The 24,568-nt window shown below is 37.4% G+C and overlaps 1 protein-coding gene across 2 annotated transcripts in view; it reads right to left on the bottom strand.

Moving 5' to 3' along the window:
• Positions 1–27: 27 nt before the first annotated feature.
• Positions 28–24,568, bottom strand: part of crhb (corticotropin releasing hormone b) — a 26,724-nt gene continuing 2,183 nt past the window's right edge. The window contains exons 2-5 of one of the 2 annotated variants that reach the window (XM_079601562.1): positions 16,439–16,597; positions 10,125–10,186; positions 1,327–3,120; positions 28–981 (exon numbers count right to left, since the gene is read on the bottom strand). In XM_079601562.1, the coding sequence (XP_079457688.1) occupies positions 471–959 (489 nt within the window). In that variant the 5' untranslated portion in view covers positions 960–981; positions 1,327–3,120; positions 10,125–10,186; positions 16,439–16,597 and the 3' untranslated portion in view covers positions 28–470. The remainder of the gene's footprint in view (positions 982–1,326; positions 3,121–10,124; positions 10,187–16,438; positions 16,598–24,568) is intronic. The other variant, XM_079601563.1, reaches the window with a different exon arrangement.

Genomic DNA, 24,568 nt, shown 5'->3' with positions numbered 1-24,568 from the left:
AATAATCTAGACAAGAGGTGTCAAACTGGCTTTCAAATTTTTATTGAAAAATATAAATATAAGACATTCTCTTGCACAACAAAAATTAATGGTTGCTCATTAGTTTATTAACAAACTTAAACAATGTACTGTATGTTACAATGAAACTCAAGTCTGTCAGATAAAATAATGCAGTACTGGAAAATATTGTTGTTGTTTTTTTTTTTTTAAAGAAACCCAAACGTTTTCTTTATCTACAGTTTTGAATGATCACTTATACAATAACATTGATGGAGAGTGATGACAGTTTTGCGCTTCTGAACACTTTGATTCATATACACCTACTGTACTCTATTCGCCTTCGTTGAAATATCTACAAATAAATAAGTCACCGGTATAAATAGATCATGATGGAAAAGCAGCACTATGGTACAGAATATTCATGTTTGTGCTAAATGTAAAAATATCTTTGGCTGATGGGTTTGCTCATGTTACTTCCCGAATATTTCCATCATTTTGCGGTTGCTGTGAGCTTGCTGGGCCATTTGCTCGGCTCTGGCCATCTCCAGTACTTCTCGTAGCAGATGAAAGGTCAGATCCAGGGAAATCGGTGGCTCCTCCGACCTGCGCTCTCTCTCCATTGAGTCGAGCGCCCGGAGCGCGTAACTGCCATCCAAACGGCCGATGTTTCCAACTTTCCCCTCCAACAGACGCTGCGTTAACTGGAGCTGCAGTGCTCTTTTGGAGTACTGGGATGTCTCGGAGAAGATGTCGGCTGGGAATCGGGGAGAATTCTGGTTTCTGTTACCGAGCCGGATGAAGTACTCCTCCCCTAAGCGTGCCAAAACCGGCGGGGACTGTCGCTCTCCATCGGGGTCCGTTGCTGGCTGGTTGGAGCTGCTTTCGATAGCTCTACATTCATACGGCGGTGGAAAGGCAACGAGCAGAGCCACGGTGGTGACGAGAAAATTGAGCTTCATGTCAAAAAGTGGCGAGGAGAATCTGTGGGAGAAGTGAGTCAATTATGCGCACGAATTCAACTTTTCAAAAACTGTTTGCGCACTCTGAGACAAAGCTCAATTCATGACATTCATGATGGTTTTATTTTTTTTAAAGAGACCTTACTGAACATTTAAATTGCACAATTGTATATTTTGAAGTCCACTTGGGCATTTACGCGCGCCTTAAAATTGGATAGATGGGTGCCTCATTGTGCGCAAAACACGAGGACGCATCCATAGCAATACAAAACTGATTATAATAAAGATTACCAGTGTAACATGTAATTTGCTAAAGTTTAAGCTACCTCAATACAAACTGTCTTATTTTAAACAAGATGTTGCGTACCTGTGCGTAATTGGTATATCCTTGGATGGTTTTTGAACTTTGCGAGGTGCTCTTCCAGTTGTTGCCTATCAAGTTACTTTTAGGACTTCTTCAAAGGAAGGCTGGAGTTTGCATTTATATAGGCACGGTCAGCGACAAGTGTCACGCATTAAGTAGCTTGCGTCTGCGCAGAGGAGAGAGAGAGCGGACTTGAATGAACGTAAGTGAACAGTTTTCGGTTTGAATGAGTCATCGAGCCGGTGTGTGTGTGTATGTGTGTCATTGAGTGTATGTCTGTGTATGAGAGAAGATGCATAAAACAACGGTATTTATGATCCTTTATATTTATATTTTCTTCTTTTTAATGAATGAAATGTAAGACGATGTCTTCTAACTATTTTGTAAGATTACCTTGAAAAATATGGGCTATAAAACACTTTGTTCGAATTAAGAGGCTCCACTTGAACCCCCAAAGGAAGTCAAGACAAAAGTTTAAGATGAGTGTCTTAAAAGTAGGCTACATAGTTTATTTAACCCAAGTTCCATAAAAGTTAAATTTCAAGTAAAGCAGAATGCACTAAAAAGATGTAGGAAAGAAAAGTCCCGTTCGAATGACTAAGTAACCATGGCAACAATCCGCTGCTTGAGTGCTTCCCGTTATGATCACTATGGGATGGTACGTCGACAAAACATTAGTATTGTTTTCATTTCACACTTTATTACAAGTTTACATATCACAAATATATTACAAAAGTGTTTAGTGTTTAGTTTAAAATGCCTTAAGACAGTTAACTATAATTGGCGCCAAATTGGCCTATTTGGTGTGCGCGAGACAAACGTCAACTGACTTGAATAATACAAACACTGATCAATTCGTATTGAATACTTTTATTATTTTCTGCTATGAATTCATAATCTTTACTTAAAGGGATAGTTAATCGCAAAAATATATTGTTCCAAACCTGAATGAATTTCTTTCTACTGCTGAACACAGAAGAAGATATTTTGAAGAATGTCTGCAACCAAACAGTTGATGGGCCCCATTTTATTCCATAGTATTTTCTATGGAACTGGAAGCCATCAACTGTTTTGTTACCAACATTTTTTCAAACTATATTTTTTGTGTTCAGCAGAAGAAAAATAAGTCTTCCAGGTTTGGAACAACTTGAGGGTTAGGCTAATAAATGATGACAGAATGTTAATTTTTGGGTGAACTATCCCTTTAAATGCAGCGTTTTTGACCAATGTAGGTCATTAACTGGTTTTGAATATTCGGTTACATTGTGATCTCTGCTTATTGCTTATTCATCTCAGATGCATTTTAATGTGGTGTAACTGCAGTAGTCAATTCCTTGGTCACAGTCCAGGTTGTTCCCTCCTTAAAATCATCATCAAATACGTCACGCTAAACCGCAGGTTGTTAAATTGTTGCAGACACAGCCACGCAGGCGTGGTAAACTTCGGGCAATGTTCTATCTAGTGGGTGTCACTTATCCAGACAGCACAGACAGAGCTTTGGGTCCCGGCGATTACAGATGCGCAGCGGCAGGACCACGTCACTCTCGCAGTCACTGCTGTCAAGTGCTGTCCTCCCCCCTCTCTCTGCTCTGGCCATGAGGGAGGCTGGGAGATGGAACACTTGGCTCAAGCCCCTTCACACCTGCTTTCAGAATGCCAATCAGATGGCATCCCAATCAGCTTCTAGACAATACATGCTAACATGTAATGAAACAGAGGATACTTATTTCCCAATAGATTTGAATGGAAATTCCACATTGATGCTTTGTCGTTTCATCCAGTCATGTGGGTTATCCACTAAAGAAACATGCAAAAATAGAAGTAATTATTAGGCATAGGAAGGATAGGATAAAACGAGGTCTAAAATAGAGTGCAACAGTCGGGTTACGGAAGTTAAAACTCCAGCTACGAGGCTGTTAATCCATGGTATTTGCTTTTTTCGAAACCGTCAGCCTGCGATAATTCAGATTATCAGCTTATATAATCATATTTAACAGCAGAATTCCTAGTGAAAAGCAACATTACCCATGATGCTGTTTACAGAAAATTACACCAATCAGTGAGTCGAGAAAAGCAACATGTTCAAAAATAACTCTGTAGCTCCACCCACTTTCATTAAAGGGGTCCTATTATGCCCTTTTACGAAGTCTTGATTTTGTTTTTGAGGTGTAATATGTTGTCATGCTTGATTGTTCAAAAAACACATTATTTTACATATTACAGCACCTCTCTCCCAAGTCTGACTCAAACATCCGATTTCGATGAAGCCCCTCCTTCCAAAATATGAAATGTGCTGTGATTGGTTAGCTCTTAATGTGTGTTCGGGAAATGTCCCGCCCCTCCATACACTCTAAAAAATGCTGGGTTGTTTCAACCCAATTTTGGGTAAAATATGGACAAACCCAGCCGTTGGGTTAAATTTTTACATTACATTTTTAACCCAATGTTTGGGTTTGTCCATATTTTACCCGAAATTGGGTTGAAACAACCCAGCATTTTTTAGTGTAACAGTGAGTTCTGCTCTAGTGTAATTTCGAACCAATTCAAGCCCAATTTAGACCCTGACAATGTTAACAAACAAGAGGCCTGTGCAGAACACATTTCATGCACAGGCTTTGCGAGCACGGATTTCACGGGACGTTTCAGAGTGGTATATTTTTTTGTCATTTTGTCTTACAAAAGCGAGAGCTTACAAAAGCAACAGAGAACAAGCTGTTCTTCATCAAATGTGCAGCATAAACGTTGTGGTAATAATGTTGAACAGAGAACATGAACAGTGTTAAAAATAAGTTGTAACCAAGTTCGTCGGCATTAGGAAGGTCAAACAAATGAGTTTTAGAAATGTTGTGGAAAAAACAGCGTCTCTTGGATGATACTATTGTGACTTCATAAGATCCGGAAAAATCGCGTTGTAGTCCAGAAGAGTCGTTCTTTGTAGTTCTTAAAAAGGGGATTCTGTTAAATAAAATATCTCCCTTTGGACTTTGAGCTTTGTCACCTTGCAGAACTTTTTTATACTCAAACAGCAACATTACACACTAACTAAAGTTGAAAAAGTGGAACAGCATAATATGACCCCTTTAAGCACTGCATATTACACCAAGTTAATCTCTCTAAGCTCTTAAAATACTTCAATATTTGTATTCATATGCATATTTTGCAAGAAATGTAAAATATATTGTTTATATGTAATCAACATGTGTACATGAGAAGTTTTATATTTCCCTATCGGTTTTAATTTGATTATGCTGTTCACAATGCTTCATGGGATTGTAGTTCTTTACACAGTGTTTACCTTTGTCATTTTGTCCAATTGTTGAAAACGTTTTTTTTTGCTTCTAATGTTATGATTCACCTTGTAGCTGATTGGCTTGGTTCATGGCTTACACCTCTTAAACGCAGACTTAAAAAGAAAGACCTATGGGGAAAAATTTATGGAAAAAATACTTCCGGAACCAGGAGGAAAAGTGGGCGGGAACGGTTGAACTCTATTGCTTTCTTTTTCTCTCTACAAATGGCAGTGAAAAGAGGTGCTTACCCTTCAGAAGATGCTAGCTGTTAACCTAAGAACTAAATATTCAACAAAAAATATTTTTCAAAGTTGTAAATTAAATATTATTAGTTTTACAAGAAAATACAATATCACTCTTTCTACATCAAAATTCATCGTCCCTTGCCATTTCTCTGTAAATAATTGTGAAATCCTCCAGTGTATTCAGTGTTTTATTCTATATTTTAAAAAACTACAATAAAATTCATATCAATTCAACATATTAGATCAAAATTAGGACATTGTTGTGGGATTTACATTTTTGGATATAATCGTGAAATAAAATAAATCACCAAAACCACCATTCTAAGGAGTGATACAGATATTTAGTCAACATTTCATGCTTATCGCATCCAATAGTTCTTACAATAAAAGCATGGGATTTGTGCAATTTTTAAAAAAAGTTATGGGGCGCCAATTTGCACCCTATTTGTGGAAAGTGCCATTACATTTATGATATGTGGGATGGGGAAGGCTCAAGGGAAAAAGGCTGACGGTTAACAAGAAGAGTGGATTCATCCCAAGAATAACGTTATTATGGATAATGACTGCATCCATCTACGATAAAGCTGACAGATGAAGAAGGTGGCAGACATCTTGGTTCTATTTCCAGCTCCTCAAAGCACCTAGTCCCTAATCCACTTAAATTTACGCCGGTGATTCACTCGGTAAATTAATTATTATTATATTTGCCCCACGTTGCGCAGCCGTCTGTGTGATCCAAAAAGTTAGACAAAACACCTTTATGAAGCAAATCCTGACATTCATTGATGTTTTAGACTGAATACTTGTTCCACTGCGTGGGAGTTTTCATTCTGACTGATTGTATGAAGCATTCAAACAAATGATGAGGTCAAAAGCTTAAGCGTTTCTCCGCAAAATAAAGTAGAGCAATTTTCCGTCTCCCTTCGGGCCCGGTGTCAAGTCCCATCATGACATGCGGCTGCTTTCTGACGCAAAATCCAACGTACCACCTCGCTGTACAATTCGCAGATTCGCTTGTGGTCATCGATGTCACTACGATTTCAAATCAACGTCTGTAAGTGGATCACAAAACATGCCACGTGACGAAACACAGGAAGTGCCGTAGGCCCATCACACTGAATCCATACACGCGCTGAATGTGGTTTCCACCGGTGTCTGTTGACTAATGAGAATCAGAAGGCATATGCTGTTTACCAGAGGCTCTAAAGACTGACACGCATCAAAGAGTAACTGAACCATTAAATCTAGCTCTTGATAAGCGTAACAAAAAGTTCATTCAACTCTTTACCTCATATGTTCCTCTCATCTACATAAAACACTTTACTTTCATCCTTGTAATTGCATCGGATTACGGAAGCGCTGTTAACAATGACGCCGTTAAGCTGCGCACCGTCATCAACAGATATAGTCTATTCTGGTCAACTGCGAGGAGATATCAATAAAGGTTGTCAGTATACTAGAAACGAGTATAAAGAGGCTCAGAGAGCCTGCTGATCTCCCTGCTTCAAATAGACTGTGGCCTGACTCAATAGAAAGGCTCATCGGTCTTCTCAATGGGGTGTTTGCTGATATGAATTGGTGTCTTTAATTGAACCTAAAACTCACAATATTGGCTCCCTCCTGGATTTCAGACACGTATTATTAATGGTGCCATGCAGAGATGTTTAAAGACAGCACACTCAGATGTTTATAGACACCATACTGATGTTAAGTGAAAGACTAAACTGTACTATCCAATTTTAGTGTCCGAAATCCTGTATACATTTATAGTATTTACTGAATTTGAACTTACTTCTTGAATGTCAATCATTGAACTTTTGTCGCACCTATAGCACTTTATTTATTATTTAAAATCATTAAAAATAAAACATTCATATTTTATATAAACGTTTTATTTTATTTAATATTAATATTTAAATATTTGCCTATGGCACTTTTACTTAACATACATATATATTTATGTCTTTAATATATATTTTAATTTATCGAAAAGTAAAATCAATAACTGTAAATCAATATTATGTTCAATATTTTTTATGGAATAATTGTCTGTATACTATCATAGTGCGTACTGAATCTGATGAAGAGCTCGCTTCTCGACTAATGATTTTTGAATGCCACTTGAAAAGATCTCCCTGGCTCACAGTGCACTGTTTTTTATTATCCGATGGCCCCCTCAGCTCTGGTGGGCTTATGGGATAGCAAAGTGTCCAGTTGTTGCACACTTCACTGCCAACAATATAAAGACTGTGCTAGTCTTAAATCTCAAATGAATTGAATCATAATGCAAATACGGCGGAGACTTCATTGTCTGACCGTCTGAATTCATCAGCTGTACCATATAAGTTTTAATAAGCTTGTTAAAATCCAATTGCTCATGGGTTTGTAAATGTCATCCAGGATTATAGTCCAACCAGTGGAAAGTTATAAAAATAAAAATGGAGAGCTCCAAAATCATGTTACTGCAACCCCATCAGGCGACCGTCCTTTAGGTGCACGCAAAATCTGCTCTATTTGGACATTTCATTGGCAGCAGCGAGTCCATTAGGTCTCTTAAAATACAAGGAGCTCTTGCCTGACAGGGAGAGCAGATGAGGTCAGATGACCTCCTCGGGCCACGATACTCTAAATCCAACTGGATCAGCACAGAGAAGCCAAAATCACACACAACGTCTATCATGAGCAAAATATCATCTGGCTTATTTATTCATGAGTGAGTGAGAGGTGATGGTCTCCTCTGCTCCGCATGCATCTTTGATTTGTTACTTTGCATTTCTGGGCCTAATTAAGTTTTCAATTGATAATTTGAAGCGTGTTGTTCTGCGATGGGACGCTTTGTTAAATTGATGGATATTTTGCGAAGGCATATGCCTATGGGGAAGGAACAAAGGATTGTCTTGATTTAAAATTCAAAAGCTGAACAGTGTGTCTTACACAAGAACTGAAATGTATCTTTTGTTCTGCCACCCACAGGTCTGTTCATTAAGAAATGTATTAGTTTACAGCAAATATGAATACAATGTGCAGTAGTTATTTTACTCATGAATGATGAGTTCTATCTTGCTATTTTACGCACTGTTATTTTGAATGGTTTATATATCTTTTTTAAAAGCAGTCATAACACTGCTAGGGGGGAAAATCACTGATGCATTTAGACAATTTTGCAAATATTGTAAATAAATGTAATATTCCAATAAATAAATATAAAATAAATACAGATAAAATGACATAAAACTGCTCGTATAATATTTAATTTGACAGAACACTTGCCCAAATACATATTCAGGGCATTATTTTGTAGAAATTCCTTTTAAACTTACTCTGAATGAACCAAATATTTTTCAAAGTTCAAATGTAACTTTTCACACTCTTCACTGCTGGCCTTTGTTGTTGAATCACCTTGAGATAATGAGAAAGCACAGATATTCTTCCAGAAATGCCATGCTTTATTGCACTTGTCCCTTTCTGGTTTTATTAAACTCTTCCAGTTTTGAGTACCCGTCACAGACAGTGTAGGATCCCTGTCTTTTACCTTTTTCTGACAGTTCTGCCAACACATTCTCTACTTGTTTGTGATGTGATTGATATGACATGACATGAGTAGCCCTCATGAGAAGACTTTGGGTTTGGCATGAGAATCAATCATACTTTTAAGTCAACTGCACTGACATCTTTATAAAGCTGAGATATCCTGTAAACTTAAGTCCTCAGGTCCTTCTTGTCTTTAATACTAACATTTTTACTTTTAGCAGGAGATCGGAGGATAGAAACAAACAGGTGTATTCACTAAACAGTTACACCGGTTGCAAAAACCTTATCATATTCACAAACCACCAACTATCCAGTGTCACCAAACACTGAATGTGCCGGAATTGTGCTGAAATACCATCATCATTATCATCAGTTTCAAAGTAAACATGCCTCTTTTTCTATGCAAGTGAGGGTTATTTTATAATACTACCAATTTGCTATTAAAAAGTGCATTAAGGATGTACATTGACATTCCCATAATCGATCATTATTAAAATTAACAATCAATAATCGATTAATCATTAACCTTAAAGGGTTAGTTCACCCAAAAATGAAAATTCTGTCAAATACTCACCCTCATGTTGTTCCACCCCGTTCATCTTTGGAACACAAATTATTAAGATATTTTTGATTAAATCTGAGAGCTGTCTCACTCCTCCATAGGCTTCTATTGTAATTGAAACTTGCCAGCCCAGAAAGTTAGTAAAACATCATTAAAATAGTCCAAGTGACTAGAGTGGCTCAACCATAAGTTTATCAAGTGACGAGACAAAAATAATGACTTTATTCAACTATTCATTTTCTTCTGTTGGGCCTCTGAGTGAGTTCACGTAGTGTAACAGCGCAGCGCTTCTGGGTTGTACGTCAAAACGTAGGCTTACTATTGGCCAGCATCACACATGACCAGCGTCGGCCAATAGTGAGCCTGTGTTCTGACGTACAACCCAGAAGCTCAATTTTCGTTTTTGGGTGAACTAACCCTTTAACTTCTTAAATCCAAAGTGACTGGCGCTAGTTATCATGTTACTCAACAACCACTGGCTTGACCAACACAAAAAGAAGCTTGGCTTTACAGTGATTATAGCAAATATGACCATCACTTAGCAAGAGCTTTTAAATTTGCTTACTGTACATATTAGAAGTGCTCTATCCGTGAAAAAATAAGCTATGTAAATGTGAACTGTAAAATCATATTACATAACAGATAGACTATATCGTTGAAAAGGTCAGAATACAACAGGCGTTGGTTTCAGTCAGAAACCAAATTATACCAAGTATTTGTATGAAATAGCGCCTGCCGAGGCCCGTTAACAGGCTATACATATGATGCTTTTGTGCCACGTTTTGGTTTGTAACTTCGCAAAACATTAGTAAACCATAGTAGATTGCATTTCTTTTTTTAGAGCAGGTGGTCTCAAATGAGCCCAAACACAACATAAGACAATGCGTAGTTCACAGAGTGACATGACAAGCTGCTTGGCTAAAGGAAACTGGATCTCGGGTATAGTCGTTAGGGACGATGTGTAGAGACCAATCGGAAACTGTTTTACAGCTGGAGCGTGTTTGGATTTGTTTAATAGCTCAGATTGACAGGTACGGCGTGCTCGCGTCATTTTTCTTGTGTCTGCTGCATGTTTGCGTATGTGAGAGATTACCTTTTTATCGATTCAGTTATTATTGACAATTAACCAATCGCCGATTAATCGTTAGCATCCTTAGTTGGAATAAACTTCACCTGAACAGCAGAATCCATTGCAATCTTCAAGAAGCATCTGAAGACCCACTCCTCTGGGAACACTAGAAGAAAACATCAGAGCAAAAAAATGTATGTGAACTTATAATATCCCTGATGACATTAAACTGTGAATCCCAATTTAAGATTTGTCATGGACAGAAATCGTGATCTCCAACTTAATTGGAGTTTGACAACATATGGGGTGAAGCATCACTTTAAAAATCCCTGTTGAAACAAAACACATCATAGCTTTTTGTCTCTTTGTACGTCAAGGTGCCTTTTTTTTCTTAAGAATACCTTTAGGGCTTGCTGCTGGCTTCCAGCCCCTCTGAATTTGTTATAAGGAGTTTAAGATTTAAAGAAGAGCTTGCAGCATTAAATATGTCTGTAAGCACCCCAATAAAAAGTATGCAAAAAGTGTATGTTATTTACAGGCATTTCAGTTTATAAATTTATAATTTAGATACTGCAGAATATGGTTATTAGTAAACCTGAAAATGCATCAACATATTATTAAAATCATATCAAGCAGGTCAAATCTTGTACTGCACGCAATGATTGTTTACTGAAGGACCTTGCCAACTAACTGCACTACCTAAGTGCAATTCCATGAATATTTTAACCAAAGTGTACTTAATTTTCTTTTGTGCAGCAGCTTTTAAAATAAAATGCTTTGGAGACATGGCATTGCACTGTAAAACACGTTTTGTTCAGGGCAGTTTCGTAAGAAAAACGTCACTCTTTTTTGTTAGGTAACATAAATATATAAGTTTTATTCAACTCAAATACATTATTCAATACGGCTGAATCAATCAGGCTACATTAAGTAACACCAATGAAAGCAATTTTAAGGGTCAGGTCAGGTAGAAGTAGTTGCACACTGCACAGTCACTTTTTAAAGTATGTGTTAGTAGTAATTGATCGCATTTAAAGGCTTTTCAACACAACACCTTCATAATTTAGGGTGAAAAACAAAATGTGTTTATTTTGTAAACCTTAAAACAGAACATGCATGAATATCAAATATCCCGACTTCTCTTGATTTATCATTAAGCAAATGTGACCACCGTTCAACTCATTTGGTGTCTTCTCCAGATAGGGCATTCGATCCCGTGGGAATGTTTCTGGACGATCCTTGATCATGTTTCAGTGACACAGAATCAATGACTTGTGGCCTTTTCCTCCGTGACCACACAGAGCGTACAGCTTTGCCCTGTCAATGCCCCCCCCCCCACACACACACACACACACACACACACACACACACACACACACACACACACACACACACACACACACACACACACACACACACACACACACACACACACACACACACACACACACACACACACACACACACACACACACCATATTTACTCCACTCCATTCTTATGGCTTTTCATCCCAGTGTGTTGTCTAACATGATTATGCACATTTCCAAACTGTTCTTGCAAGAGCTTGACCAAAAACGTTCTCACTTCATTGGTGATTTCTATATTCCACATCTTTTTATTGAAGACTTATAAAAGATATGGCAACTGTTACACAATAAAACAAGGCACCTGACAAGAAAAATATATTAAGTAGTAGTACACAAAACAGTCAAACCCCCTTCATCCCAGCTACATACGAAAAAGGGAAAAAGAAAAGAAAAATAAACAAGTAAATAAATAATACATTAGGACAGAAGATCAAACCTCTCTCCAGAGCCCTCTAATCAGCAGGTCCTGTCCACTTTATTATCTGGCCCATTAATAAGACCATCAATAAAAGCAAGTAAAGGGTTCCAGGTCATATGAAAAGAGCTCAAGGATCCCTTCAGAGAGGATCTCAATTTTTTAAATTGGATGCACTGTAATACCTCTCATATTCACTACTCATGCGTTGGTGGGGAAGAGTGTTTCCATTTGAGGAGAATGGCACATATGGCAATGTTGTAAGGGTAATAACACGGCCCGTTGTAGTAGGTATAATCAGAAACGTGAAGAACCCAAACAGAGCATTTAAGGGGGTTAGGGACAATAGTTTTGAATGTCTGCAAAAGAGTTTTAAAAATGTCAGAACAATATTATCACCGGGCAAGTCCAAAACATACTGTACTGTACTGTACTGATTCTAGGAAATGGTAAAGCGCTCCTTGAGAGTCAGTGGAATATTGGGATAAGGAACATATTTTGCCATAAAGTGTAGATATCAGCCATTTATGGTCAAGGGTGAAAAACTGATATCAGAGTCAGGAAGGCAGTTGGGGAAACAGTTTTTGAATAAAATATCTCAATACTTTTACTCAAGTACTTTATGTGTGTATACAGTACTGTGTCCACCAATGCAAAATAAATTATAATAATTAATATATTTACTTGCTAAAACTAAATGTGCTTGTATTTTACAGTAAAATTACATATAATGCAATGTTAAAACATTTACAGTTTTTCACCTTATATGATAAGATAACTTACATGTAACCAATTAGGTTTTTTGCTGTAGCATCTTTTTACAGTGTACGAGTCAATAGGGTCCAATACAACAATTGACACTATTGACTTTCACTGACAAAAACCCCCCAGACATTTTTCAAAAAATCTTCTGGATATATCTCTTGTATATATTTCGTTCCACAGAAGAAAGAAACTTGTACAGATTTGGAACGACATGACAGTGAGTACGTAATGACTGAATTTTCATTTTCGGGTGAACTATCAATTTAATGGGCATATAAGCACATGGAGTCCACGTGACTGATCAGTAAAACATCTTCATGCTTTATTCAGCATTGTGTTATTTACATAATCAGTGGCCAATTGCATCTTTCCGATGAATGCAGAAGTGTGCATCCCTCAGAGCAGATAATCAAGCAGCGATGCTACGATGCACAGAAATACCATCTGAGAAACGTCAACTTAAAACTGTGAAATTTCATAATAAGTCACAGAGAGTACACATCCAGCTTTAAAAATCCAGAGGAATAATTACCTCGGGCAAAAGTTTCACTTCCTATAGATGAATGTGGAAGGCTAAAAAAAGAATTCTTAGAACAATGCCATTAAAGAATTGTCTAATTGGTGTGTGAAAAGGTCTCCTTGGTCATCTCCATCCACATCATTATGTGGATATTTCAAAACACGGTTGTACTTTTTTCATTAGGGACCGCGAGTGCGAGCCTAAACAAAGGCGTACCAAAGTCATCCACTGCACTAATTGGTGTTCATTAGCTCCAAGGTTGATACTTTGAGCTCTCTCTGCGAATCTCAGACTGAATCAGAGGATTGCACCCATCAATCAGTTTGATTTACCCTGTTAATTAATCACCATCATTAAAGTTGCTAATTGTGCAAAAAGAACGTACGTAAAGCTCCGCTGTGCGTCAAACGACTCTTCGCAGTCAAATCATGTTTCATTCACGCGCTCGAGGCAGGGGATGTACAAAAATGAATTCCTATCCGAAACCAATGTTGAGAGACACCTCTGAATTTGCTTAATTAAACGTTGTTGATTTACACAGACACATGGTCATTCATCATCAGTCAATTCTATGTGAACATAAATCAGAAGACACCTCTTAGCAAAAGAAAAAGAAGCTTAATTTAAGGGCGCGGAGAGGCGAAGATATTGAGATGCTCGGCCAACCTCTCATTGCAGTAAGTGTACTGTTTATTTTTCACTTGTTGAGAGAAGTCATCAGCGTAAGTGATTGCAGTCAACAAAGCTGACATCTTGTTTGGGACTGAATGACAACAGATGTCCGTGATCAATTAGAAGGAGATGCCATGCGATGGTGCAGTGGAATTTATCGATATGTGAGTTACAGGCGCTCATCGGATGAGTCAGCTTCTCTCAAGGGAGTGGCGCACGTATCTTTATAGTTTAGGCTTAAAAAGTGTTCCCTCTCCAGGCCTCCTTCCAACTTTTAACATCAAGAGGGGAAAAAACACAGCTTGATGTTCTCTCTGAAATGAGGACAGAATATGGCACTGAATCAATAAAAATGTCGATCCGCTAAAAAGAATCTCCTCCAGTCTCTGAAAATGAAGGAAATAAATACAGTGGATTGAATTTTCCTTTGACGTGTCTAAAAATTGAGAAAGTCTCCAGCGTCTCAGGAGAGCCGGCATTCTCTCTGAAGCACACACCTTAAGCTTTATTATATCGGTTTATGTCATTACTGAGCGAGGACGGCGTGTTGCCGATGTAAAAACAAGAAGCTCGGTTTTGTCGTAATTGTATTTTCACGCTGCACATTAGCAGTTCATTAGAGCAATTAATGGAGATGTTGTTTATTGCATTTAGTGCAAACATGTCACAACACGCATTAATGAGCAATAATAATCCATTTGAATTAGAAAAACCTGAACTATTAATTTATAATAAAAACTTAGCAGATGCATATATTAATTAGACTATGATTTTAAAAATAAGGGGGGGGGGAGGGCTAGTTGTCACACAAGGCAGGTTGACTTGTCACAAATGCTGTAATTTTATACAATAAAATTCTTATACATATCTACTAATTATAAATTTAAAATCTTGAATACTTTACAATGTATTGACTTTAAGATTGTATAGGCATAGGCTATACAGGTGAAACTCGAAAAATTTGAATATCGTGCAAAAGTTCATTTATTTCAGTAATTCAACTTTGAAGGTGAAACTAATATATTATATAGGCTAGACTCATTGCATGCAAAGTGAGATATTTCAAGCCTTTATTTGTTATAATTTTGATGATTATGGCTTACAGCTTATGAAAACCCCCAATTCAAAATTAGAATATTGGGAAAAGGTTTTCATAAGTTGTAACAAATAAAGATAAAAAATTATAACAAATAAAGGCTTGAAATATTTGCATGTAATGAGTCTATATAATATATTGGTTTCACCTTTTAAGTTGAATTACTGAAATAAAGTAACTTTTGCACGATATTCACATTTTTCGATTTTCACCTGTATATTATAATTTTCACCTACATGTATGTATAGTTTTGAGATCAATTAATATTCATTATTATTGCTGAAAGCCATTTAATAGCCTGTTTAATACAGGTTGTCATTGTGACAACATGCCCTGCTACTGGTCCACTATGTTTCTATACAGAAACTGACTTTCAAAATCAAAAAATAAATAAATCTAAAATTCAGTACAAAGTAACTTTTCGAAAAGGATCTTTGCTCCAATTCCCCTTTTTTTTAAACTCGACAGGTCAATGTGTTCTCAGAGAACAGACTGGCTGCTTTAAAAATCTTTCCACAAAGTACTGAAATGACAGAAAAGTACGCTTTGTGTGTCCTTGTAATTCTTCCTGAAGAACCGTTTTCATATTCTGACGTAGTTGGAAAAAGAGATGTATTCATGATGCTTTGGTCTGTAGGGACCAGATTTGATTTGATGTTAGAAGAATTTAAATCAAGCTCACGTTCAAAACGGCCCTAAAATAGTTTCATTTATTCCATATATTCCAGAAATTTGTAAGCCAAAGAATTGCACGGCTTTATTCCCATGCTCATGGGACAGAAAACACCTCTGCATATTCTTGCCCTGAGGAAAAGCTGTACGTGTGCATCATAATGCGACATTTGTTTCATGTGCCATGTACAAGGAGGAACAAAATTCCACTCCAGCTTTCGTGATTGGTGAATCCACGCCTCCTGGTGAATTGCCTTGTATCTAAAAAAGCCTTTACTTTTCAAGCAGTCAAGTCTCGGAAGTTGTCTTGTAGAAGTTTGGTTTTTAGAGCTCTGCTTCAATGTGCATCAAGTTTTATAGAGCTGCAGAGTAATTAAAGTTTAGGTTGTCGATTTCTCATGATTATCTCCGTTCAGTGAGCTGCAACCTAAACGACTCCGTTGGCAATATCGAGGAAAGACTCAAAAGAACAATAGCGGAAGTGAAGTCATGACTCATGGGCAAGAAACACAGTATATTGCCACAGGACTACTGGACTGTACATACACTGTTTTCCAATATAACATCAGGTTTCCTTAATTTGATTCTCTTAAAGGGATAGTTCAGCCCAAAATGCAAACATTCCTTTCAGTTTTAAATGATCTAAACTAACAGAAAAACAGGTGAGCTGTGATGTTTATTTCAACCTGAAGTTTAAAAGCAGTCATCCCACAACCCAGAATGAAGAAGCCAGAGAGAAATCAAGCATGCTTTGCCCCTGGCCATTGCTGCCAACCACCTCTAGAGCAGTGCAACAATGTAAACGTGAATCCACCGCAGTGGCTTTCCCAGGAGCTCATAATGGTATCTATAAAGCACAACAGGAGTTGACACATGGAGCCTCTCAACACTCTTCAAAGCAATGACTCACCAGCTTTTATTTAGAGTAGATATGCAAATCAGATGCCGCAGCCATCACCACGTTCTCTCCTGAACCCTTGACAGAGCATTAATCACCCCATCCTCGAAACGTCGCTCGCCGCCCATCGTAACGTCACCGACACCTGGAGATCAGTTCATTGTCTTCTTGCTGTAATGCCAAAGAATGTGTTAAGTACGTCTACAGGCTGGTGTGGTTGGACAGAAGAACATGATGCATCGTGTGCAACTGCTGCTTTCAATACAAAGACGCATTTCAGTTGAAAAAATAAGTTTAACAGTACGACTGTCAGAATATTGCACAATGATATTATTATAATAAGCCAAGGACAGGAGCAGAATTAAGATGCAATTAAGTTGTGCTGGATGATCTTATTACGGGATGAGAGCAGATGAAACTCAATAAGCCCAATTTCTGAGCTGGGGGTGTGTCAATTAAAGATTCATGGTGGAAATTTGTATTGCTCATAATAAGTTGTAATTGTGAATTTAAAATGTTCAATTTGTTTTGATGAAGAATTGTAAAACATTTTAGTGATAAATTACTTTGATAAAGAATAGCGATACAGGATACAGAAGTCATACACTGTTAAACAGTAGGGAGCACTGTACGCATCTTCTGAAAGAGTACAGAATCTCTGGATCAAAACACAGCAGAAACAAGTAACAACCGATATCATATGTAATTATGCATATGTAAAATACCACGATCATCAACATTAAACATCATATAAATCAAAACTGCCTTACGTCACTGACTGAAATGTCGACTTACGAACTATAGGACAGTGCAAGCTTTGGGGGTGTTCGATGGACTCGATCTATTCTATGTTTTTATCATCGTTCTGAATCCGACCCAGACATAGTCTTTGATTTTCTCAGCTTTTTGCTCAAAATTGTGCTTTTTTATGAAACTTACCCACAACCAACTGTTAATAAAAAAAAAGTATGCATGAAGTATGCTTGAAGCTGGAACTTTTTGTTCTTTTGATATATTGCATGTTCAGATATTCATACAACAAAATATTCTGGGGGCCACAAAACTTTTGTAGAAATTATCAAAAATGCTGGCGCTGTCTGGCAATTCTTTTCAAAAAATGCTGGCGCGGAAAGAGTTAAGTTTAAATTTGAAATAAATGGTGTTCTTTTCAACTTTTCATTCACCAAAGAATCGTGTAATCATGGTACAGGGTTTCCACAAAATTATTAGACAACACAACTGTTTTCAACATTGATAATTATAAGGAATGTTTTTTAAGCAGCAAATCAGTATATTAGAATGATTTCTGAAGCAACATGTGACACTGAAGACTGGAGTAATGGCACCTAAAAATTAAGCTTTGCATCACAGGAATTAATAAAAAATTTAAATATATTAAAATAGAAAACATAAATTACAGTATTTTTTATCAAATGCAGCCTCTGTGAGCAAAAGAGATATAATGCAAAGAAAGACATTCATTTTATAATATGGCTTAAATGTACAAATTACTTTTTGGGGTGACTGCATTATATGACATGATTATTCAAAACATATCAACTATTATCGAGCACTAAATTTATCACATGTTGTCTGGGGTAATTGAAGCTGTGGTGAATTTATTTATCCCTCAAAGATTTCACTGCTCTTTTTTTGTTGTTATGGGTTTACTGAATCATAAGGTCATTTGCAGCAGGAGAGACAGCCCGAGACCTTTTCAGCACTTGATGTTATCTTCCTGCCATATCTGGGATGACAATCTTTAAGTGACTTTTTCTAAACTTGAGCTTAATTTAGTTGGAAGCCAATTATAAAACAGAACCATGGCAGGGGTCAGTTTGCCGTTCATCCAAAACTCTTCTTTAGCACTCAACATTACAACAGAAAATCTGATTTGAGACATATTCCAAATTATCCTAGTGACTTCCCCTTGTTTTAATTGCAGGTCTGCTGGCAGGACAGCTCTTTATTCTCTAACTGCACCAAGAGGTTTAAGAACCCCCAACTTTTCCCAATCACAAATTGTATGGGCTTTGACCATTTAAAGCAGGAACAAACAAGTGCAGCCAGGCTGGAGACTTTTTAATGAGAGGCATTCACATTAATAAATTATATTATTAAACTAGATTTTTACATTTTCTGAAAAAAAAAGAAGCCACAATCAAGGTTAGTTGTTACATAGTGCCACAAGTTGTATATAAATAATAGTATAAATAATACTAAAATAACACTCTGCAACGGCAGCATAATTTGTAGCTTAATCATATGAGCAACAGTAAAAGTGATGCTTTCTAAGATTTAATACATACTGTATGGCATCTCCCATTCTTTGAGAGCTTCAGTGACCACTTTTTATTATCAATTATCACTGCAACCAGGAAACACCAGCTAATTAAATAATGTGTGATCTTCAACTATTCTTAGATATAAAGGTGAGGCATTAAAGGGCTACGCATTCCACAAAAGTGAAGCTCGCAGCACCCGATTTCTGTTTTTAGCTCTCTAATCTAATTTTGAAAAATGAAATAAGTTGAAGGTGTCATTTGCATAGCAGGATGTCTTGCGTACACATAATTTAAATTATTTATGGCAAACCAGAGTGGCACTGGATTTTACACAGTTCGGAAGCTTTCATGCTCAATGAAACAGACGGTTCAGCAAGTTAGCAAATGTGGCGGCTTGTCTCAGCCAAGAGCATTACACCTTACATTAATCACTGCCAGCAACTGATCTGGAATATTTGGTGCCAGAATATCACAGGTGACATGGAAGTGCGACAATAACGCTTGGCAGCCACTGGGAATAATTGCTGCATTGTGTGAGCGATTTGACTACTGACTACTGAACTCTGACTGGTATTAACTGTGTTTTTATATCAAGAAACTGCGAGTCGTTCAGAGGGATTCTTTCTACGTACTCAGTAGCACATAATCGCGTTTACATGCAGGCAGGTGCGTGCCTGACATGTTGGAGAGCACAAAGAAATTGAAAAAGGTCAGGCTTGTCACATAGCACTGCGTTTGCAGGGGTGTCGCCAGTCCATGTAACCAAACTCCAGCTGTGTGGGAGTTTTGTGAAAAATATGCTGTTTAATTAGCTCGGTAAGCGTGTTAAAATAGATCATTCTCGCTGCAAAGGGTTAAAATTCTTTGGGCTCAACTCCATACGGGCTTCTGCCTTAAAATTAGCTTGCTGATGAGGTATCAACAGTCTTTCACACTTTGAATTTTTTTTTTTTCTGATGTTAGTCACTTTCAAGTCATCACATAAATTAACAGATGGTCTAACAAGAGTTGAAATACTGCACTTTTCAAACCCTCAAAGGTTGTTTATACATGAAAAGAGTTTTTTTTTTTCATTAGGACTGCAATGACTTAATGAAAAGTCACAATCAAACTGTCTCCATACTTGAAGCAGCTTTGCACAAATTTGGATGTAGTGTAGGGTGAACGTCACTTTGTAAGCAGCCCCTTGGGATACGAGAACCGCTGTAATGGCCTCAGAACATCTCTCAAAAGGCTAATTTGTCACTTGTCAAATGCAGATTTGGTGAGAAGTAATTTCTTTCAGATTTGCCTGTTCCCAGCGGTCGTACTCTGTCAGTTCACATAGTGTCAGAAGAGGGTGTGCTGACGACCAATTAGATGTTTAAAACTCTCAAACCGCCCAACCTCTCATTTAGATCCATTGAGTTAAAATGACATCTTCGCATAATTGCGCACAACTCAATCAGATCTTTTTGCCCACTAACAAGACGCTAACTAAGTGTTTAATATTAGGAGTCAGCAACTAAAATGGTCGCTAACTTCTTTAGAGGTACATGGGACATTGCAGAAAATATTATTTTTGCATTCTCAGTTTCTCATTGAAAAAAAAAATAGAGAAGAGTGAAAGACGTCAAATTTAGAGTAACTCCTACAGCAGCTGTATTAGAAACTCCCCTAAAATTTATTGCGGAGTGAAAATATAACATGGTAATAGAAGTGTTAGAAATGTACACTCATTTTTTTTTTTAAGGGGTGGTATAATGCCCTTTTCACAAGATGTAAAATAAGTCTTTGATGTCCCCAGAGTGTGTATGTGAAGTTTTAGCTCAAAATACCCAACAGATATTTTTATATAGCATGGTAAAATTGTCCCTTTTTGAGAGTGAGCAAAAACGCACCGTTTTGTGTCTGTTCCTTTAAATGCAAATGAGCTGCTGGCACAGAGGGCGGAGCTACAACAGCTTGAGATGCATTGAACAGAATGCAACAGGACATTTCTGAATGGTTAGTTGATGAATTTATGTAGCTTATGTGTATTTATCTTCTAGTCATTGATTAGCATATTCTGTCTTGATAATTTATAAATCTTGTTCAGGGGGTGGGGGATTATGTTAATTCTAGGGTTGGTGATGTCACTAACCCTGGAGGAATGTCGTGTAGTCCCTAAAAAGCAATTTCTTTAAAAGCAAATATCTCCCTTTGCTTTGAACTTTGAGCTTCGTAACTTTGCAGATGTTGTTAAAGCTCAAACAGCAGCATTACACACTAACTAAAGTTAAAAAAGTGAAATAATCCACCACCCCTTTAAATGAAAGTATTATATTTATATTTACATCAGCTTCACTCAGTCATTGACTCATTCAGAGACGTTACCAAGTTCCCGCACTGAACTGCAAATCTATTTTTGATATGTCCGAACTCCGATTCAAAATGATCCGGAACCATTGTAATTAAAGAAACAAATTAATTGTAATAGTTTTGTTGCAATCAATTATTAATGGTATTCTAAGAAAAAAACTTTTTTTATTATTATTTTTTTTTAATTTATTATTATTGGTGATTGTTTGGCACAAATACACAGCTACACACTTTACAGCTCAGGGTTTGTTTGGTTAGCATAGTCCGTTTAGCCCTATGGTTTATCCCCTGCTGTTAGATGCTGTAACTACATCACTGTTTAATTATATTTCATTGGTCAAATTACAACCTGGTCATACTCCAATTAAAGAGCAATTAATAAAGAGAGCTTATGACCTCCTGCCTGGATCTTTGGATCAGCACGTTTGGCACTTCAAAGGGAATTTCTGTGGGCTCTGTTCCCAGAGGCAAACACCGAATATTTGCATGCATGATATTTCCATTTTGTCTTGCACTCTGGCTGAGATTATGAGAATATAAAAAGAATTTAGCCCTGAGCTTTTTGACAAGCTTGGGTAATAATAGTCTGATTTCTCAGGTTTATTGACACTGTGGAGATTAGTCACAGTGTTTGAGAACAGAGAAAAGTAGGAAAAAAGTGACAATTTGTCTTGTGGCTAAAATATTGAGCTTGGTGAATGATGTCACTGTTTTTTTAATGAGGCCTTGAATGGTGGAGGGGTTAGGGATGACCTCTGCGATTAATGCGGCTTGCCTTTATAGTTAGTCCAGGCCACAGCATGGAAGCGCATGACTTCCTGCTGTAGCAGCATGTCCTGGATGGATGAAAAAATTATTAGAAAAACCTTGGAATGTAATTTCAAGGACGCAAGCTCGCATGCTGGGATTTTCTAGGATACCAGCCAGATCGTGCAGAATGTTAGCCATGGCAAATGTGGCCAGAGTCTCTTCCATCTCATATCTGATCATGTGAGAATACCCTACGAAACACGCAACATCACATCATCATGTGAGGGAAGACTGGAGCTATGTATTGAAGTGGTTATCAGTCTTTCTTAGGAAGGATTCAGATGTTATTTTCATTTTTCCAGAGTGGTTTTATATGGAAAACCATTTCATATCAAATAAATAAATGTATAGAGTAACCTCTAATCACAAAGGAAAATATATTGCTTTGTTATTATATCATTCATATCATTGTTATATAATTTTAGTTATGCATTTTTGACCATACAAGTTGTTTTTTTAGCTAAGCAAGTGGAATCTGCTTTTTTTCTGAATTTATATTCTGGGAACGGTGTAAATTTGTGGTATTTTGGGGATTTTTTTAAAAAAAAGGTTAGCCTACTACTAAATCAAGGTTACTACAAATATTCTGAAACACATTTTAACCATGTGGTCAAAAATGATGTCACTCCTTTAAATACTGTATGATGTCAGAAATTGGTTGTGAATGGACACATCTTGATAAAAACTTTTCAGAATAAAAAGATAGTTTCTCTCATTACACAATATGCTGAGTTAAATAATGTGACCCTCCGATCCAGTTTATTATTTTTATTAAATAAATGGGATTTATTTGTATAACCATTCTTATGTAAATTGTCACGTTCAATTCAATGCAACAATGCATTCATAAGCAATTTAGACAAAAAAAAAATCATTGCTCATGTTCATGTTTGATGGCCAAGTGTTTGTAATGTGACTCTTTATTAAAAACATTATTTTTGTGACACCTTGAACCGGTTGCTCCAATGAATCCCCTTAGTCGACGGGACAAATATGATTCAGCGGGAAATCACGGTCTGTGGACTTCCTCCTGACACAGTTTTCCCTCCATGTGATTCCACATAATTGGATGTCCCAGGCAAAGTGGGTCTGTTTCATTTATATAACACTGGACTAAAAATACAAGAACACGACCAACTGAGCGTCTTTCTTTATATGGTCACTTGGATTAAGTCAGATGGGCATGAAATCATTGCCCTTTTGTTAGCTTCCCTTCTCTGCCCATCATGCCCTCTGTTTGTGACAGGTCAACAGCAATCTCCCTGAGAAGTGGATGGCCAACACAACAACACTTTACCTTCCATTTAGGAAATGTCGGTCTCTCCCGTTTCATGATTCATGGATCACCGAAGGTGCAACCAGTCAGAAAGTGTTACAGGGAGAGCCTGATCACTCCCACCACCGACACAATGACAGCGTGACCTTCAGGTAGCCTACATGTGCGTTCTCAAAACTGATCATGTTTTGCTGCGGAAATATTACTGAACTTTAAGGCCATGATACATCCGATAAAATAACGCTCGGAAAGCCTTAGGGAAATTTAACAGTGATTCGTCTTCACATCTTGGTAACTCAAAGACTGCAATAACAAATAAATTCACTAAACAAAACACATGCGTGCTCCGATTACAAAACAAGCACTCAATAACCCTTCGCGATAACCAACTTCTTTGCGTGCGTCATCAAACAACCAGCAGTGATGGAAACTGCTGGAACAACAGAAGATGGGACTTCACACGAGGACCTAAACAAAAACGGTTTGCGACTGTTAATATTGCGCTCGCCTCTCATTAAAATTCTCGCAGTCACACTACCTGCAGGCAAACACGAGAGCGTCATTCCTATTCTCATTTCCATAGCTGTCAGAAGCTTGACTTTCACAGGAAGCCTTCAATACCGGGTGTAATTAGTGATGCCCAAAATAAAACGGTGCCATTCGGTGATCTGTTGACATTGTTAAATCCAGAATCACAGCTTTGGGTGCTGTAACAAGATTCTGCACACACCTGTAAGCTATCTAAAGTAAACGAATAGATGGATGCTGTGTAGCTTTGGGGTCCTCATCAAACAAATAGTATGTGATGCTTTGTTTGTCGTTTTATCATATGAAAATTCTTAACTATGCAAGCCAGATGTCGGACATAATTAGGCTTTATTATCACACAGAGCATGTGTGATGATCAGGCCCTAATAGTCAGGAAATTGCTCCTGCTGTGACATGAATTTTATTTCAAAGGCTCTATATCGGGCAAGTTAATTAGTTTATTGCAACTAGCTGTGATCCATAACTACATCAATTGTCCTGAGCGCGTTTCACGCAGCGTTTTTCAAACTGAGAAAGCCCTTGTGGCTTAAGCTTTTTCACTCTAAATATATATTGCCTGAATAGCTATACATAGGTCTGACAAAACAATGGGAATCAAGGCACTCTATTGTTGACATGCATGTCAGCATGAATTCACATCATAATACTCTGACATCAGCTTTCTCCAGATTTTTCCTGCAATAGTCTCCCACATAACTGCATTGTCAAAAAAAGAAGACATTTTAAAGGAATACATAAGGGATAATCCACCACTAGTGGTGCATTAAACAATTTTAATGCCCAAGTGGAGGCGAATAACCACCCGTTGCGAAGTGAATATGGGTAGTTGCGAAGCGGAGTGCATTCAAATGGTTTAACACACAGCTAGCAGTGGATTATCCT

This window comes from Phoxinus phoxinus (genome assembly GCF_949152265.1).
Source record: "Phoxinus phoxinus genome assembly, chromosome: 24".
Lineage (NCBI taxonomy): Eukaryota > Metazoa > Chordata > Actinopteri > Cypriniformes > Leuciscidae > Phoxinus > Phoxinus phoxinus.
The sequence above is the reverse complement of the archived record's forward strand: the minus strand, read 5'-3'. Positions and strand labels throughout refer to the sequence as shown.